At 35.6% G+C, this 18192-nt stretch overlaps 3 protein-coding genes across 3 annotated transcripts; all 3 read left to right on the forward strand.

Annotated features, from left to right (window-relative positions):
• The first annotated feature begins 1955 nt into the window (after window positions 1–1955).
• LOC106625455 (pupal cuticle protein Edg-78E) lies at window positions 1956–2750 on the forward strand. Its single transcript, XM_014245277.3, has 2 exons — window positions 1956–2048; window positions 2146–2750. The coding sequence occupies exons 1-2, from the start codon at window positions 2037–2039 to the stop codon at window positions 2569–2571; spliced, it is 438 nt and encodes a 145-aa protein (XP_014100752.2). The 5' UTR covers window positions 1956–2036; the 3' UTR covers window positions 2572–2750.
• A 5693-nt stretch (window positions 2751–8443) lies between these two features.
• On the forward strand, window positions 8444–9169 carry LOC106625304 (pupal cuticle protein Edg-78E). Its single transcript, XM_014245129.3, has 2 exons — window positions 8444–8507; window positions 8579–9169. The coding sequence occupies exons 1-2, from the start codon at window positions 8496–8498 to the stop codon at window positions 9068–9070; spliced, it is 504 nt and encodes a 167-aa protein (XP_014100604.2). The 5' UTR covers window positions 8444–8495; the 3' UTR covers window positions 9071–9169.
• A 6596-nt stretch (window positions 9170–15765) lies between these two features.
• Window positions 15766–17443, forward strand: LOC138857776 (pupal cuticle protein Edg-78E-like). Its single transcript, XM_070111541.1, has 2 exons — window positions 15766–16754; window positions 16837–17443. The coding sequence occupies exons 1-2, from the start codon at window positions 16743–16745 to the stop codon at window positions 17203–17205; spliced, it is 381 nt and encodes a 126-aa protein (XP_069967642.1). The 5' UTR covers window positions 15766–16742; the 3' UTR covers window positions 17206–17443.
• Window positions 17444–18192: the final 749 nt, after the last annotated feature.

Genomic DNA, 18192 nt, shown 5'->3' on the forward strand with positions numbered 1-18192 from the left:
AAGATAGAGGTGTACTAAACTATATGTTCAGAGGTGTACTGGACTTTATCTGAAATTATTGACTGCTTTTATTCCTGTTTCAAAAATGTTCTTTTTTTACTTTATATACTATAACTCACTGCATTGCAGCTCAGGTACTTTATATTGTAGTGAACAACGACCAATATCTTTCGTGAAGTATTAGCTTAATAGCGAAACCATCCATTCTCGAATTGTAAGCAAAATGGAGATGCATTACCAGCGTATGTATCATGTATATATGAGGGCTGCGTTTAGAAATTTTTAAACTAATCGCTAAGCCTATGGAGGTATAAACTTCGTATGATTTAGTATATTCAATAACTTTCAGCACTACTTCAAATCTTATTTTATTTTACTTGTACTACTTTAGCCCAAGTAAATCCACAATGCTTAGAAAAAATTTAATCAACCGGGCTGACACTCGTAATATCCTATGCTAATGCTCCAATAATAGGTTTGACTTGACATCTCTAATATCAAATGTACTCGTACATACAGTTGAATAAACTGCTAACTCTGTAAAGATTGGCAATAGGCATTAAAATCAGTAAATAAGTCTAGCTTTTGACACACATTTACTCCGATAATAATCCGTATAAAAATTATATGGGTATTAATTGTTTTCACATGATATGGTAAGGATAATGACTGATTCACATACAATTGCGCCTCAGACATTTGAATTGACATACATATAAGTACACTGTATACTTTTGTATAAGATCGTTCCCATCTAGGCGAAGCAAAGAAAAGCGAAGTTAAATATTGGACAACTCTCATCTTTTTGCCAAGCAACAGTAGCCATTTTTATTAAAAAGTAAAGTACGGAAAGCAAAGCGTTCATTCAGACATACCCTTTGCTTCCTTGGCTTCATTTTTAAAGTCCAGCAAGTCACGCCTCCCGAAACTCCTATACAAATAAAGAATTGGCGCGGAAACTAAAACATACACACCGTGCAACTCATAGAAAGAGATTAACGATTGCGTAAGAAAGACATTAATGATTCCTCCTATAGAAGAGTTTTGGCCTTAAGAAACTCATAGAAACTTAACCAGAAATCTCTGTTGGCGTTTGGGTAATTAACCGCTGATTTATCCGATAGCTGGCTTGCAGGGGTACGAATTGTCAAGCACAACAGGGTAAAGTTTATGTGAATAAGATCACATAAACCTACACTTCGAAAATAAAGCATATCGGAATCAGGGTTTCAAATCATGCAATAAAAAATAAAATTTGTATCCCAAATCCCGGATAATAAATAAATCCCACAAACTGGATTGAAAAATTAAAAATTTTAATCCCAAGCATATAATTAAGAATTAAATTAAAAAATAGTTGTTTTAAAATTAACATTTTTTTCGTTTGCGAACTTCATTAATATTAAAAATTTGTTAATTATTTTCAATTTTTAATCCCAAACATTTAATTTTTAATGCAAAATGCACAGAGCGATGTCTCATCAGCAACGAAAGAGTTTTCTCATCGGGTATGCGACGAAAAAAAATTTGTTAGTTTGTGTCATTATTTTTCATGTTCACAAACACTAACTCACGCCCCTTAAATTTTATTAGGAAGCCTGTAATGGCTGAGGGAAAAGTAAACAAACTTTGAAAGCTAGCCGAAGCAGGTCGAATAATGTTCCGCATATTTTGGAGCATAAACAGTGTTAATAAAAATGCAAAGAGCAACAAAAATAATTATATTTGAGGCAATTTAAAAATGTAGATGCACTACAATGGTGGCCACTGTGCAGCTCGCCTTTAATATTTGGGCTTTAATTTGATTTTTTGCTCATCTTGATTTTATTTATCGTTTCGTAGTAATCGTGTTTTTTCTTCAGAAAGGTACAATCTGGTTCAGCGTTTCGTTGGAACAATTCGAAGTGAAACATAAGAAACTGGTACAATTTGTTACTATAAATGCACCAGTGGACACTTGGGCACATACTCATTCTTGTGTAAACTTTCGAAGCAGAAGCATCCATTTAAACAACAAGGCAACACCAGCCAGCAAAATGTCGAAAACAGTAAGTGATGAGAGCGAGAGCTCGTATATATTTTCAGTTTTCAAGTACGAAACGACGTTGCATTCATAAATGTTCATTGGCATCCAATTATTTACAGACCACCACTTCCATTGTCATCGCATTCGTTGCAACAATCATACTCGGCCATTGCAACAACTTCGTAGAAGCGCGTCCTGATCAATACGATGCCGCTGCCGAGACGAGAAATTTCAAAAGCGAAGTGAAAGAGGATGGCAGCTACCAATATCAGTACGAAACTTCAAATGGCATTGCCGCTGGTGAATCCGGTGTAGGCGGCTATTATGCGAGCGGCTCTTCAGCCTATTATGCGCCAGATGGTCAACTCATTCAACTGAGCTATACCGCCGATGAGAATGGCTTCCATCCGGCTGGCGAACATTTGCCCACACCACCGCCAGTACCAAAAGCCATTCTCAAGGCACTGGAATACATTCGTACACATCCGCAGCAGGAGGACCGCAAGGGCGCCAGCGGCCAAGCTCAGTATCAAAACAAGTTCTAAGTCCTTAGATGAATAAGTCCACATGCAGATAAACGTATGAGTATGCGGAATCATATAAATACGAGTACATATTGTGAGTAGATGAGTTTTTAACACTTGTTTAAGTCGAAAAAAAATGATTGTTCTTTTCGATTGTTTGGTTGCAAGCCTGCACAATTCGCTTGTACATATCACTAGTATATACAATTATGTTTAAGAAGAAAATTAATAAAGTGTTATCTTTTTGAAATGTTGATTTTTGCTATGAAATGAGATAAAGGCGAATGAAAACTTAAAAACAAAAAGTGTAGCAACGATATTTTTGTCAACTTTTTGGGTCCGACGTTTGGTATTCACTAGTCTCGGCCGTTAATAAATCATTGATAGATGATTGAAATCAGATCAATGCCTATACAGAAGATTACAAGATAACACTGATAAACAAAATAAAATTTTTTTCTGATTTATGAAGTTTCTAATCTGTTTCTTACTCATTTGACTTCGCTGATTTCAAATGTACCCTCAGTTTCTTTCTACCAGCTCTAGTTTTAGTGACACAGGTACTTCTTGAAATATCGTTACTCGGCTTACTTGAATTAACTTTTAGGGCAAAAACTACTAAATTTCATATAATAATAAAATTAATGTAAACATAAGAAGAATATGTTTAAATGATCCAAATAGTTTTTGTGCTGTTTGTGATGCCGTTTAAATGCGTCTGATCTTTTTTACTTTGGTAATAAAATTCATGAACATAACTGGCGTCGATATGATATGCGTTGATCTTAAAATGGTAAATTTTCTTTTGGGTCCACAAGGGGGATATACCAAATACCCCTGTTTCATGTACTTATGGGATTGCCGATCCAAGACACTGGACTAAAAAAGTTTGGCCTTTGAAAGTTAATTTAGTATGAGTGTGATGAATGTCCCTCTAGTAGCCAGAGACCGCATTATACAGGTTGGTTGGTCTCACCAAAAAATATCACTACTTTTTCTTAAGTTCGTACATCTGAAAACATATGCAAAGTTTCAAGTCATTCTGTCAATTAATTCTTTGTTTACAAGCCATTTGAAGTTGACGCGTTAGAGTATTTTTAAATATGGAAAAAAATTTAATATCGCGCATTGATTAGATTCTTTATTTTGAAAGGTTAAAAAGCAAAGGAAATATATGAACAATTTTAAAAGTGTATAAGAAGCCCTAACCTTCAAAACGCGCACGGTGGAATTTTGAGCTGGGGAATTTAAACAAATCATTGAGCAAGTCCATAATATTGTTAGTGAATATCCCAGTTTGACTTGAACGAGTACTTCATATTTTCCATGGAAAATTACACATGAAAAAGCTGTTTGGAAAGTTAGTGCCTCACACATTAACAATTCAACAAAAACTGAATCGAAAACAAATTTCTCAGCATAATTTGGAGCATTTTAAGCAGAATAAAACCGATTTCTTGCTTCGTTTTATAACTATTGATGAGACTTGAATCTACTACCACGATCTTTAATTGAAGCAAGATCGTTTAAAGCAGGTGAAGTCACAACGATCAGCAAAAATGGTTATGGCATCGGTTTTTTGAAGCAATTCCTTCGTGGAAAACGTTTTTCATCGAATGAAGAAGCTATTACAACCGTAAACGGGTATTTTGCAGAGCTTCCGGTAAGTCATTATAGGGATGGCATAAAATTATTGGAGGATCATTGGAATAAGTGTATTGAAGTTAAGGGAGATTATATTAAATAAAAAATATATTTCGTACCAAAAACAGTACTTTTTCATTTCGAGCGTAGAAACTTTTCAACTAACCTGTATTTTCCCCTCTACATATAAAGTTTGGTCTGATAAAACAGTTTGTAAAAGCTCTAAACAAGGATGAGGAATGTTTTAAATATATCAGTAAAATAATTCCGAAATTGAGCACAGAAACAATTAAAGCTGGTATTTTTGACGGTCCTCAAATCAGGGAACTAATAAAGGACCACCATTTTACTGAATCTGCATAGATTGAATTTATTTGGGTTGTGCAAAATTTCCTAGGAAATAAAAAGTCTCCAGACTACATTCAACGCTGAGCAGCTCATGTTGGACTTCCAGACAGTAGGATGTAACATGAGCATCAAAATGCACTTCCGCTTCAGCCATTTAGACCGCTTCCCAGAAAATTTAGGCCCCTTAAGCGAAGAACAAGAAGAACGCTGTCATCAGGATATTCGTACTATGGAAGGACTTACTGCTGGAGCATTCAAAACAAGACAGATGTTTGTACTCGTGCAAGAAAAGGACATAAAATAATTTTTTTTTTCATGTTAAGTAAGACAATATATTTCAAAATTGTATGTAGTATTTTTGACTAAAAATGTGATATGTCCATAGATTTAGATTTTTTGTGGATAAGGCAAGTATAATATTAAATAAATATTGGCCTCTAGTAGTGCACGGAAGAAGCCGTGAAAAATTGATAACGCATTCCATTTTCTCCTACTACATTAATATTCAATTCCATCTAAACTAATTAAGACTTTTCTAATTTGTACATAACTTGTTTACACTGTCATACATGTTGAGAGTACAATAGTTTTGTTCGCCTAGCGGTTGTTTGTAACTTCTAAAAGATAATCAAAACAAGCAAACACGTTGGTCGGATATATACAGCTATATACTATAGTGGTCTAACCTGAGTATTTTGTTTGGAAATTGTATCGTTGCCTTGGACAATAATCCATGACAAACTTCGTTAAGACATTTTGTCAAATGAAAAAGTTTTGAACCCAATGACTTTATTTTGAGCGATCAGCTTGTATGGCAGCTATATCCTATAGTTTGTATTTGTTCGAAGATTCTGCCGTTGCCTTAGATAATAATCCATGTCAAGGTAGATAGGTAGGTAGGTACAGAGCCTGTCTAACCTACACCTAGGTCTTTAGGAGGCCCATTGTGATACCACCGGGACTAAAGTCCACTCGTTCTATTGGCCATGCTTCTAATGAAATTCATTAATACGAAAAGTTTTATATGTGCAACCTCCGATACGTCGTCAAGAAGCCCTCAACCGATAGTTGCGATCGCATAAAAATTGTTTTATAGATTCCTCCTTTTCTACCTCTTGACCGACGGACAGATAGATAGATGGTTGATCATTTCAACATAGTATATAAACTTTACAGGATCTCCGACGTTTCCTTCTGGGTATTACAAACTTCGTGGTCCTATTCAGCGTATAATGATACGGATGACGAGACAAATTTATTTCCCGATTTCTGTCCATATATCAGTCCGTACAAGCGATAATTTGAGTAACAATTGAGATTCTTGATGAAAACCAATGTGTACCATATATTCCATGGAGCTCTGAGAAGTCAGTTATTGCAAATTAACGTTAATCCAAAATATACAATATAAATTGCTATAAATAAGGAGAAGCATACGTGTTTGAAAAGAAAATGGTAAGTTTGCATATGACACGCCATAAAAATCGTACCATGAACATGGTAAAACGCTAACTTCAGCTGCACTTCATTAGCATCCAAAAGCAAAAGTTTGCTAGTTTTTTAATAATGGAAAAATATATTATATTAAGACCTTTCGCTTGATTTTGATCGTTCAGTTTGTACTACATCCACTGTATATGCTATACTGGTTCGATCTGAACGATATATTTGAAGATTGTAGCGTAGCCTTAAACTATAATCCATGCTACATCGTGAACACATCTTTTTTTCCATACAAGGTCTTGATTTTTATACTCTTGCAATGTGTTGCTAAAGAGTATATTTGTTTTGTTCACCTAACGGTTGTTTATAACACCTAAAACTGATAGAGATAGATATAGATATAATATGTAACATATTTATAAATGATCAGCATGAAAAGATGAGTTGAAATCCGTCCGCCTATCTAAGCAAGCTGTAACTTGAGTAAAAGTAAAGATATATTAATGAAACTTGGAACACATGTTCCTAGGCACAATAAACAGTGCGATATTATAGATGGGCGTAGTCAGACCACTGTACGATCACAAAACGCCAATGATCGAAAACTTATTAATTGCCTTAACTAAGCTGCAAATAAAGATATAAAACTGTAATTTGTTACAAAATTGTATTAATGATGTGCACTTCTGGGCTAAAACTCTTTAAAAAGTGGCCATGACCCCGCCCACTAATAGGCAAATCAAGCTACATCACCCAAATTTGCCCGGACAGTGTGAAAATTGGTGAAATCGGATGATAACCCCCACTCCCCATACAACTGTTTTTTAAAAACTACTAAAAATGCGATTAATATATACTTGTAAATAAATGCGTCAGAGGCATTAAATTTTATGCCCGGTATGGTACAGGAGGACCTAATAGAAGCCAGTATCTAAATAGGACGAAGGGCGTGGCACAGCCCACCTTTAAGTGAAAGCCCATAACTCGGGACTTACTTGACCAATTTCAACCAAGTTCTGTAGGTAACATAACCCTGACAATTTTATGTAACAGCGTGAAACTGTGCGAAGTTGGACAAAACTATGCCCAGTTCCCATGGACACAGTTTTAAATTCCATCCAATTCACTCATTTTCGAATATATGAGTACAAATCAAGCACCAATGATTGTATTGGGATAAAACTTTTCACAAATATTGCTCTTAAGATATGCCATCTCAATTGTAAAATTGATGGACTCATTCGGGCCTCGCGCGAACCGAGCCATTATTTTGGTAATAATTTTGTACGTTGTTCCGGAGTAAGTAACAGCTCCGATGTTTCCTTCTGGGTGCTACAAGCTTTTTGGCAATCTTAATATACCCTGTTATGGTAGGTATATGTAACTAAGAGATAACATTTCGATTCTGTGATTCGGCAATAAAAGATAGTGTTATCGATAAGTTGCTTCCGATAACACTAATAAGATGAACATGGTGATATGTTGTTGTTATCAGGATTGCGAATTTTTTTATCCAAAAAATTTGTATTAAAAATTTAATGTTCAGCTGCATCCCAAATTATCCTTGCTACCATGTTTAGAATAAAAATAACGCAAATATGTATGGTACATTTCAAATATTTTAAGAGCATCAAAAATCAAAATGTGAATACTTAATATTTTTTTATAAGCGTACCACTTATAAACCCCATCGGAAATGTAAACTTGGTTCCGTTATGGGAATATGTATTTTATGACAGGTTGTACTGCTATTTTCAAATATTTTTTGTATAGTTGAAAAAAATCGGTTTTGTTTGGAACTCACGCAGTCGTCAGATATAAGTCTATTTGCGTATTTAGTGCCAAATTTAATTATAAAAAACCTACAACTTTTTTTTATAAAATTCCGCGTTCATATACGGCTATATTCAATTTCAAATAAAAGATAATGCTTCTTTTCTTTTTATGCATGACTGCATAGGTGTGTGTGCTCGATGTTCATTCAAAAACGAATAATGGTTAACCAAGCAAGGCAAGCGGTTTTCTGTTATTTTAATTAGTTTTTATATATTTTACATTTGCTAATTTTATTAGCCATCTATTCTATGCACTTGCTCAGACTAAAAGTGTGTTCATATGAATATGTTTGTATGTGTACAAATATGTGCATATGTGATGTTGTTTTAATTCGATTATAATTTGACCGCATTTTGCTTTTAAACCCTAAATGGACACACCGATCTTCTACCAGGCGTGTTCCACACACATTCAAGCCATATGCAAACGCGGTCACCGGATCAATTGTCTAAACTATAACTCCAAAAGTAATTCGTTGATTGTGATTAACGTCTTGACGCTTGATATGCATAACAAAAGCCAACTTGACAGCATTTTTATGTGAATCGTGTAGGTTAACAAACAATTTTTCGTATAAAACTAGAGCGATTTTTGCGAATCTGCATCAAATCAATTTAGTGTCTTCGTTAGCAAACTACTGCTTAAAAGGTTTCCGAAAGATAATTACCTTAAAAATGAATAAATTTGTGAGTTGTTGATATTAAAAACAAATATTAGATCTTACTTATTTGACGTACGTATGTATTTCCTTATTCAGATGCTTATTGCCATCATCGCTTCGCTAGCCTGTGTTGCCCACGGAGCTATTAGTCAGGGCACTCACGCGGAGACGCTGAAGCATAATAGCCAACTGAACGGAGATGGCAGCTACAAACTCGACTACTCGACTTCCAATGGTATTAGCGCTCAAGAGGAAGGCTTTGGTGGTCATCATGCCAGCGGCGGTTTCGCGTATTACTCACCTGAAGGTGAACTCATTCAGCTCTCTTACTTGGCTGATGACAACGGTTTCAAACCACAGGGCAATCACTTGTCCACACCTCCACCAATTCCACCACAAATCCTCAAGTCCTTGGAATACATTCGCCTTCACCCATATGATGAGGACGCTGCCCATCATAAGCAACAACACCAGCAGCAGCAACATCGCCCACAGCAACAGGCTCGCCAGCAACAATTCCATCATGTGGCAGCACCGAGCCACCAAGTGAAAAACTTTCGTCGCCCAGCTCAACGTAGCCACTTTTAAGAAACCAAAAGTCGAATAGCTATTTTAAATAAAAGACAAGTTCCTACATCAAAGCTCATTAAAAGTACAAAACTTTTTAAAATAATAAGCCCCTACAAATTTTCTATTGGATCTTAAAAAGGGAATACTTTTATTTAAATCAAGATTGTATATCAATAAGATTAGACCTTTTTATCGTCGAAAACTCGTTCAAACAATAAACCACATAAAGGAGCGAGAACTCCAAAAGCCTCAAAATATTACACAAGTTTACAGAACAGACCTTGTTGACCAGAGTGAATTGTATTAAGTACCCGGTGAATTATATTTTTCTTCAAACAAAGCATGCTAATGTTTAAATATCCACTTTCTTCTTTCTTTCTTCTTCTGCGGCACGTCATATCTCCGTCATCTGTCGGTTAAGAAAATAGAAAATTATGTGCATATGCAAATTTCTTGCATATTATTAGTCATCTTATAGTCATTCATGTCAAGTCATTAATTCAGTGATAGGTTCAAATACCAGCACCAATAGTGACTAAACGGTAGCCTCTTAATAAGATAGAATAAATATATTTGTTTTGTACTATAAAAAAAATAACACATATTTCGCGCCATTTAATACATCCTATCTAACTGTCTTATTTTCGTTTACCAATGGATTTCAGGTGCATCAATTCATCCTCATCTAAAGTTTCTTCCCCGAGTACGAGTTCTCTTACATCCTGATGGTTTGTTGTAAATTCTTCATCGCCTAAACGAGAAGCAATATTCACTATTTCTGTAACTGGGAGTGAAATTGTAGAATCATCTTGTATTTCTTGAACCATTTCAAGTAAAAGAGGTTTCCGATGACACCGTTCTAATACAATCTAAAATAGAAAATTCCATCCAAACTCATCACTATTTTCTAATCTGTCGAAAATGGTTTGGAAAACTTGGCGTGTAATACATTTTTAAAGTTTGAATGACTCCTTGGTCCAAAGTATTAATGACGCGCAGTTAAGAGGAAGGAAGACAATTTTTACATTTGGATGATCCAGTTGTATGTTGTGGCAACCAGCGTTATCAAGAACCAATAAAACTTTAAAAAACAAACTTTTTTCCATCGTATGGGTTTACACTGCCGGGATAAAACAATAATAATTGATGAGATAAGCCGGAGATAATCTTTATGTAAACATATCTAGTTACTATGTCGCGATCCCACTGCCTGGGCCTACATGAAACTGGCGCTATCTGTTCCATTATAATTCAAATAGGCGCTAACGAACTAAACGGCTTAGGCTACGCGGAAGGAACTTATAGGATGCAGTTGACGGAAACCGCGTTCTGAGAGTACCGTGTTATAAGAAGGTAGACTATATATACCATAAATATACACCTTGTTGTGAGCACACTTTATGTCAGAACAAAAAGGCTTTCTTTAATTGCTGTGACCTCCGCTTGGAAGACACTACATTGATCTGGAAGACGGAACGCGATTATGGTATCTAGTTTTGCTGAGAAGACACCACCTCCTACTCGATTATCTAGTTTGGAACCATCCGTATAAATACTTCCTGCACCCTTGTCCCCTTCGCCCCTTCCCCACTCTTTTCTGGAATGGAAGGCAATATTGGGGACCGAATTCAAATTCAGCTCTGTAGGATTTCGATTTGTGGTAATGGGAAGAAACGGGAACTTTTTAAGTATCATAAAATGTCCCTTGTTACTGGCGACTAAGAGGGAGGATCCCCTCAGTCTAAGAGTTGACTTCACTGCCAATTGCTTACAAAACAAGTCTGTTGACAGTAAGTGTAAAATTAGGATTAGGTTAGGCCATGCTTGGCGTTGTTCTGAGAACTCCACTGATGTGGCCCATCGATTAATATCAGAATACGAGGCATACGTTCACTAATCTTAAAAATCGATTGAAAAGGTGCTGCAATCATCGAAACCTTTTTAATAAAAAATCGTTAGGACCGTAGCTAAGGTATATTCCCCATGTCCAGACTACGCTTAGTTTGCTAAAATTGGATTAGCTTTATATACGCTGTTGCTGCACAGTTTATTAGCTTATGCGGAATTCTAATATTTGAGTGATTATTCAAAGAAGCTTTTACGTAACAAGGGGCTTATGTTCTCATGGGGACCTTAACCTCCAAATTAACCAATGTCTTTACAAAAGCTTTAACTGTATAGCTAACAAATCTTGAGCATTTAGGCTGTAAATACTATTCCAATAGTAACATTGGAGGTGATCCTTATATAGCTTCACATTGATACCGTACATGTTGGTAGCTTAATAGAAAAATTAGGTTCATTTCGTAGTAAGAAGATCATCATGATAAACATCATCTTATTTACACTCTTTCATAAACGACGTCGGTAAGGTAAACAGTTTTAATAAAAAGTGCTCGAAAGATGTTTCTTTTTATAAATATCTCACAGAGGCGATGAGCTAGCGTCTCATCATTCCCCATTTCCTGAGGTGTGCCTTTCCATTGCCTCTAGCAACCCTAAAATAAGTTGAATGGCCAATAACAGCTTAAGGAAAATACGTTCCCGGCAGCTCTCGAGCGGGCCAACTCATCACCCTTTCATTTCCTTATATTCCAATATGACCAGGTACCCGACGATGTTTACCGAGTTTCCCACTGAAAGTCTAATAATTGACTCCTTACATAATCTTACGCAGTGAGACTTCGCATTGGCTATCCACTAGAAAGTTAACGAAATTGCTGGTTAGAACCGAAGCCCACTTGGCGTCCTCTGTTATACCAACAATTTCGGCATGGAAAACTGAGTTGTAGTCATTTGAAGTTACCTTCTTTTACTAATCGAATTACCATTTGAATGAAATTTTTTATTTTGTAATCCCAAATACGGGATGAAAAAAAAAATTTTACCTTACATACCGGATTGAAAACTAAAAATAAAAACTTTAATCCCAAGCATATGATTAAGAATTAAAAAAAGGAATTGTTTGAAAATAAACAAAATTTATCATAGTTCATTCAAATAAAACAAGTAAGGAAAGACTAAGTTCGGGCGTAAACGAAGATTTAATACTCTTGCAACTTCATTCAGGTATGGTTTAACCGAAGCCTCTAATTGATGTGAAAACGTAAACCAGAGGTTCGGAATTCATTAAATAATAAAAAAAAAAAAATTGTCCATTTAATTTGATTAATGTTTTACATATTTTGACCAACCTAAACGGCTTAAAAGACAGGTGGAAAGATGGAAATGATTATATAGGAGATATACTTGAGAACATATGTTCAAGCAATTTTATAAATATTTATATAGCTCACATACTGAACGTCGTATTCGTCATAAGGCTTGTTAGAAAAACTAAAATCATTATATGTAGTATATGGGAATGGGGTAATTCGTAAATATGGTATAAGGCCAACGAGAAGTTTGAAAATTATATATTAGGTATATGGGATCTAAGAGATGTATGACGCATTTTACCACATACTAATAATATGCTCCCTGAGTTTCCTTAAGGTGCACTTACCATCGCCAATATATATGGAGTAAAATCAGCAAGATGTTAGAAAATCTTAATTTTAGTTATATATGGGCTAGGTTGAACTTTCAACCGATTTTATCCATTTAAGCACAAAGACACACACGATCTCTCGTTTTTACTAAGATAACTCACATATTGATCGATACATGCGGTATAAAGTAAACCGGAAGTGCGAAAATATTTATTTTAGGTATATGGCGGCTAAGAGAATGTCAAGATGATACTACCTACCGAATTTGGTCGATATCGGGTTTTCAACTAAATGTGGACTTTGCCACGCCCATCGTCTTATTTTGACCCCGCCTTCAATAAAGCCCACTCGTACCATCTCGCTTGTTAAATTTAATGTTTCCGGCGTATTTATGTTATTTAGCGCGTAGTAGTTTTTAACAGAACCATTGTATGGCGAGTGGGCAGGGTTATCATCCGATTTCATCCATTTGCACAGTGTCAATAAAAGTGCTTATTAGACGTGTACATTAAACATCCTAGAAGGCGCGGCCACCCAAAAATTTTTAGACCGCAGGTGCTTCTTGCCACTGCGATCCTCTGTGCCAAATTACAGTTTTATGTATTAGTTTAGTGCTTAATTATAGCTTTTTGTAGGTTTTCGTTTATTGGCGATTTGTGGGCGTGGCAGTGGTCTGTTTACGCTCATGAACTACTTACTGAATTTTTACAGTTAAAGGCTTTACAGACAGACAGTCACTCGGAATTTAACTCGCTTGTCATCCTGATCATTTATATTATATTTGTATAACCCTATATCTATCTCGATTAGTTTAAGGTGATACAAAATTAGGTGAACAAAAATATTATAAGCTGTAGACACTTGTTTATTTAGTTTTTAATCCCAACATCGCTTACATAAATATATAATAAATCAAAATTTCTATTTAAAATAAGTTATATGGATTCGCAATTGGCTGACTGCATAAAATTTCAACACAATTCGTTAAGTGACTCACCTAGTGTGTAGTTAAAAAAAATCGATTTTTTTCATATTTCCATAGGTTATACCTTTAAAAGTAACGTACTTAAATTTTAAATTGATAGCTAAAATAGTTTTTCAGTTACAGCCTTCTAAATTGTAGCCGCTCTAATCAATCAGCTTCATAATTTAATCTTAAACGAGTTTATCCCAAAACTACATTTTTCGAATTTTCTGTAGTGATTACTCGGAGACAAATGAACCGAACACTATGAAATTTCTGCGTGTTCTGTATATCGTTATCTATATATCAATCGAATTCTAATTGGCTAAAAACGACCAAAATTTGGAGTAAGATTCAAATACTTTTTTGGCGCAATTTTATCAATTTTTTTTATTTTAAAAAATATACAAAAAGTCGGCCAAAAATTACCGATGCCTATGCCCATTAATCGATCGAAATTGGTGAGGATAAAAAGTGAAAGATAGTGACTTTAACATCGACAAGCAAAATTACTACTTTGAGATCAGGCTGCAATAGGTTAAAACAGATAATTGACATCGCAAAGGAAATAATAAGGTTAAAAAAGGTGTTTTTTTAGAGGTAAAGAACTTTAAATTGCAATAAAACAACGATGGATTATTCGATTGGCATGAATTTTATTTATCCGAAAGATGTGGTGGTGATTGTGGCATTACATTTTAAATATGATGTCTGTCATATGACCGCCACGGCTGGCTCGGATGTAGTCCAATCTGGACGTCCAATTTTCGATGACTTTCTCCAACATTTGTAGCCGTATATCGGTAATAACACGGCGAATGTTGTCTTCCAAATGGTTAAGCGTTTGTGGCTTATGCGCATAGACCAATGACTTTACATAACCCCACAGAAAGTAGTCTAGCGGTGTTAAATCACAAGATCTTGGATGCCAATTCACAGGTCCAAAACGTGAAATTAGACGGTCACCAAACGTGTCTTTCAATAAATCGATTGTGGCACGAGTTGTGTGACATGTTGCACCGTCTTGTTGGAACCACAGCTCCTGGACATCATCGTTGTTCAATTCAGGAATGAAAAAGTTAGTAATCATGGCTCTATACCGATCATTATTGACTGTAACGTTCTGGCCATCATTATTTTGAAGAAGTACGGACCAATGATTAACGGTGTTTCGACATACATTTGAGGATTAGCTTCACTCTAAATGCGGCAGTTTTGTTTGTTGACGTAGCCATTCAATCAGAAGTGCCCTTCATCGTATCATACGATAAAACGAACCTAGTACGCAATACGTATTCCGCACAGAGCCATTATATTTGAAATAAATTTGCACTATTTGCAAGCGTTGTTCAGGCGTGAGTCTATTCATGATGAATTGCCAAACCAAATTAAGAATAAATCACTTGACAGCTGTTAAATCGGTCGCTATCTAGATCAGTAATGCCAACTTAAAGTTCTATACCTCGAAAAAAAACACCCTACATGGAGATGACCGGTGTATGCAGATCACTGCGAGAGAAAAGCACAATGGATTATCGCCCGCAGTGAAAACCAAACATCAACTAATCTACCTTTACGAGGTATCTCGACAGGCAATTAAAGACTGCCAAAAATCTGTATTGCTAGGAATATTGCCAATGGAGACTACACATTGCTAATGTTAAGCAATTGATGTGTAAATACATTTCATTGCCATACATTTCTAGCAATGGATTGTCATTTTGGTGGTTTAACAGAGCTGTAAAGGTGAAATGCTAATGATCGGTGTTTTATGTTTTCTTTTAACAAATCATGGAAATTATTAATTAAATACATACATACATATGTATGTTAATGTATGGTTAATATTTTAATCATAACTGTTAGTATATGTAAATATCATTGCTCATATTTAATTATTTAAGTCTTAAATATGAAATCTTATTTTTCCAAAAATATATATTGTCGAAGAAGTAGATTTATATGTTTTATCTTACTTCTCCACATAAATTTTTGTCATCCTCATAAAATGTTTAAACTGTTCAAGGGCTCAAACATTCGCTACATTAGTTCGAACATAAAGTGAGGCCATTTCGAGAATGATTATTTCATGATAGCAAATGCCCATACAAGAACATTGCTAATAATGAAAAATGTTTCATTGCATACTTTTAGGCGCATTGAAATCTTTGATTCCTCTTCTATACATAAATAATGATGGTAACTGATGAGCGATGATGTATTCATATATGTGTGTATGTAATCTTAAAAAACACATGCTCGGTTATTGTAGCAACAGTCAACAGTTTTGCTATATTTTTCATTCGCACACAATATCGGATCTTCACGTTTTTTTTGAATAGCTCCTCAGTTATTTCAAGGGTTTAGTGACATGTTCGGCTAGCATATACAAAATAGATATTCAAAATATGATAACCGATATGCAAATACAACTAACACCAAAGTTTAAAGACGATGCATATCAGCTGCACATTTTCAACATAATTTACGCGTAACACTTTTATGGCAAAACACGCGAACTACATATTTCTATAAGTATATTCAGATGAATGTACCACATGTGTGCATATGCATAGCTCGAATATGATGGAGCAGATTATATTAATAATGACACTCATTATTTTCCTAAAAGCTCATTATACGGTTGCTCTGCTTTGGCTTCCTCAATGGAACCCTGTGTAGTTAAATCCGATTAATAAATTTAAGTAATCTGGCATTTGCTTGTTTATGTCCGTATCGATTGATTGAAAATTACTTTTTTACAATTTTTCAACTAATGACCCGTGCTACAGCAGTGCAAAAACAAATACAACAAGCAAACGAAAGTTCACCAAACGCGATCAAATTAAAATTGCCAACTGATAAGTGCGTTAAATAAACTTGTTTAGTGCACATAAAACGATTGTGTTTGGAAATTGATAATAATCGGCATAATCTTCATACACGGATCGATTATTTGCATATGATCAGCAATATTTCATTTTTCTGATGATGGTATGGTAGTACACACATACTCACGCACATATCGCTGGCGAGCATTACTGGGTGCAGCGCTCGCAGAAGTCTAGTTGTGCTTGAAGCACACACCAGGGGTCTACACTTCTAAAATATATAAAAGTGTTTAGAAGCTCACAGCAAATCAGTAACAAATAACATTCACACCGCAGGACAGCACAGCTACATACTTACACAAAATTTGATAAATTCTCAAACACAAACAGAACTGAAAAACAAAATGTTTAAATTGGTAAGCTTTGCTTAAGCTTCTAAACACCTCCAGATCACCTCCAGATCACCTCTATATCCACTTTCCCTTTTCTGTTGCACAGCTTCTCGTCGCCACAACACTTTTCGCTTTCGCCTACGCTGCTGGTGATCCTGCTGATACTCATGCCACCATCCTGAAATATGAGAATGAAGTGAACGCCGACGGCAGCTATAATTACGCGTACGAAACGTCGAATAGGATTCAGGCTCAAGAGAGCGGTGTTGGCAGCTCTTATGCCGCGGGCTCATACTCGTACACCTCACCCGAGGGACAGCCCATACAATTGACTTACACAGCCGATGAAAACGGTTATCAACCCAAAGGTGATCATTTGCCAACGCCACCACCAATTCCAGATTACATTCTAAGAGCGCTGGCTTACATTGAAGCGCATCCATTCGAGAAGATTCAGCTGAAAAATCGGAAGTAAGCGAAAAATATGGGTGGAACCGTCGACGTTTGCGTTTATAGAAAATGCAATAGTTTAAGAAATTAGCAAATTTTCATGTATTCACTTTGGACAAATATCAGTCAGACATTTGTATAAATATATGTATATTATACTTTTATTACCGCATTAATCACCACTTAAAAACTTTTATATACATAGTAACATAGATAATTGTAAACAAATTGCAAATAAAATCATTACTTCAAGAGTATTACAAAAAACTGTATAAAATTACATTGAGAATTTTGTTTAGGGAGCATAATGTTGAGATTACCCTCAAAGATAGAGACAGATCAAACAGTGATAGGTTGATAAGTAGGAGTGTTGCCCACATGGGCTCAATTAGCGCTGAATGCGCCATTTTTATGCAATATCGTAGAACCTTATAATCTTGCTATTCCTTTCCATCATTTCGCTCAAACTATTTGCTCTCAATGAAACAACGTATGTTTGTTATTCTTTTTGTGGGCAACCATTCAATTTTGGGTGCCTGATGGGTTTCAAGTGTTTTGTGTAGTGTCTGTTATAGAGCTGGGCATTCACAGACATAGTGGAAAACCGTTTCCTTATTCCCTTCTAGCTTGCAGAGGCGGCAAATATTATTGTACGGCAGGCCCATTTTTAGCGCATGCTCTCCAAATGGCCAGTACCTGGTTATAATGGATATAAGTCTGTATATACTATTTCTTGTATTTAATAAGTCCTTGGTTCTACTCTTGTCATACTTGGGACAAATCTGCTTTATTATCTTGAAGCTTGTTATTGATTGACATGGTATTAACTTCGCTCCGGGTTTTCGTTACCGTAAATGTTCCTATGACCGGAAAACTAAATTATGGATAGGTCCAGTTGACCTGCCAGTGAGCTTAAAGCCTTCCTGCAAATATTTACTACAGTGGAATTAATTCTTGGTGTCGACAAGGCCAGCAGTGCCGCCTGGTTATCCGTGTATATGGCTTTTTGTAT

This window comes from Bactrocera oleae, chromosome 6, assembly GCF_042242935.1.
Source record: "Bactrocera oleae isolate idBacOlea1 chromosome 6, idBacOlea1, whole genome shotgun sequence".
NCBI classification, from domain to species: Eukaryota; Metazoa; Arthropoda; class Insecta; order Diptera; family Tephritidae; genus Bactrocera; species Bactrocera oleae.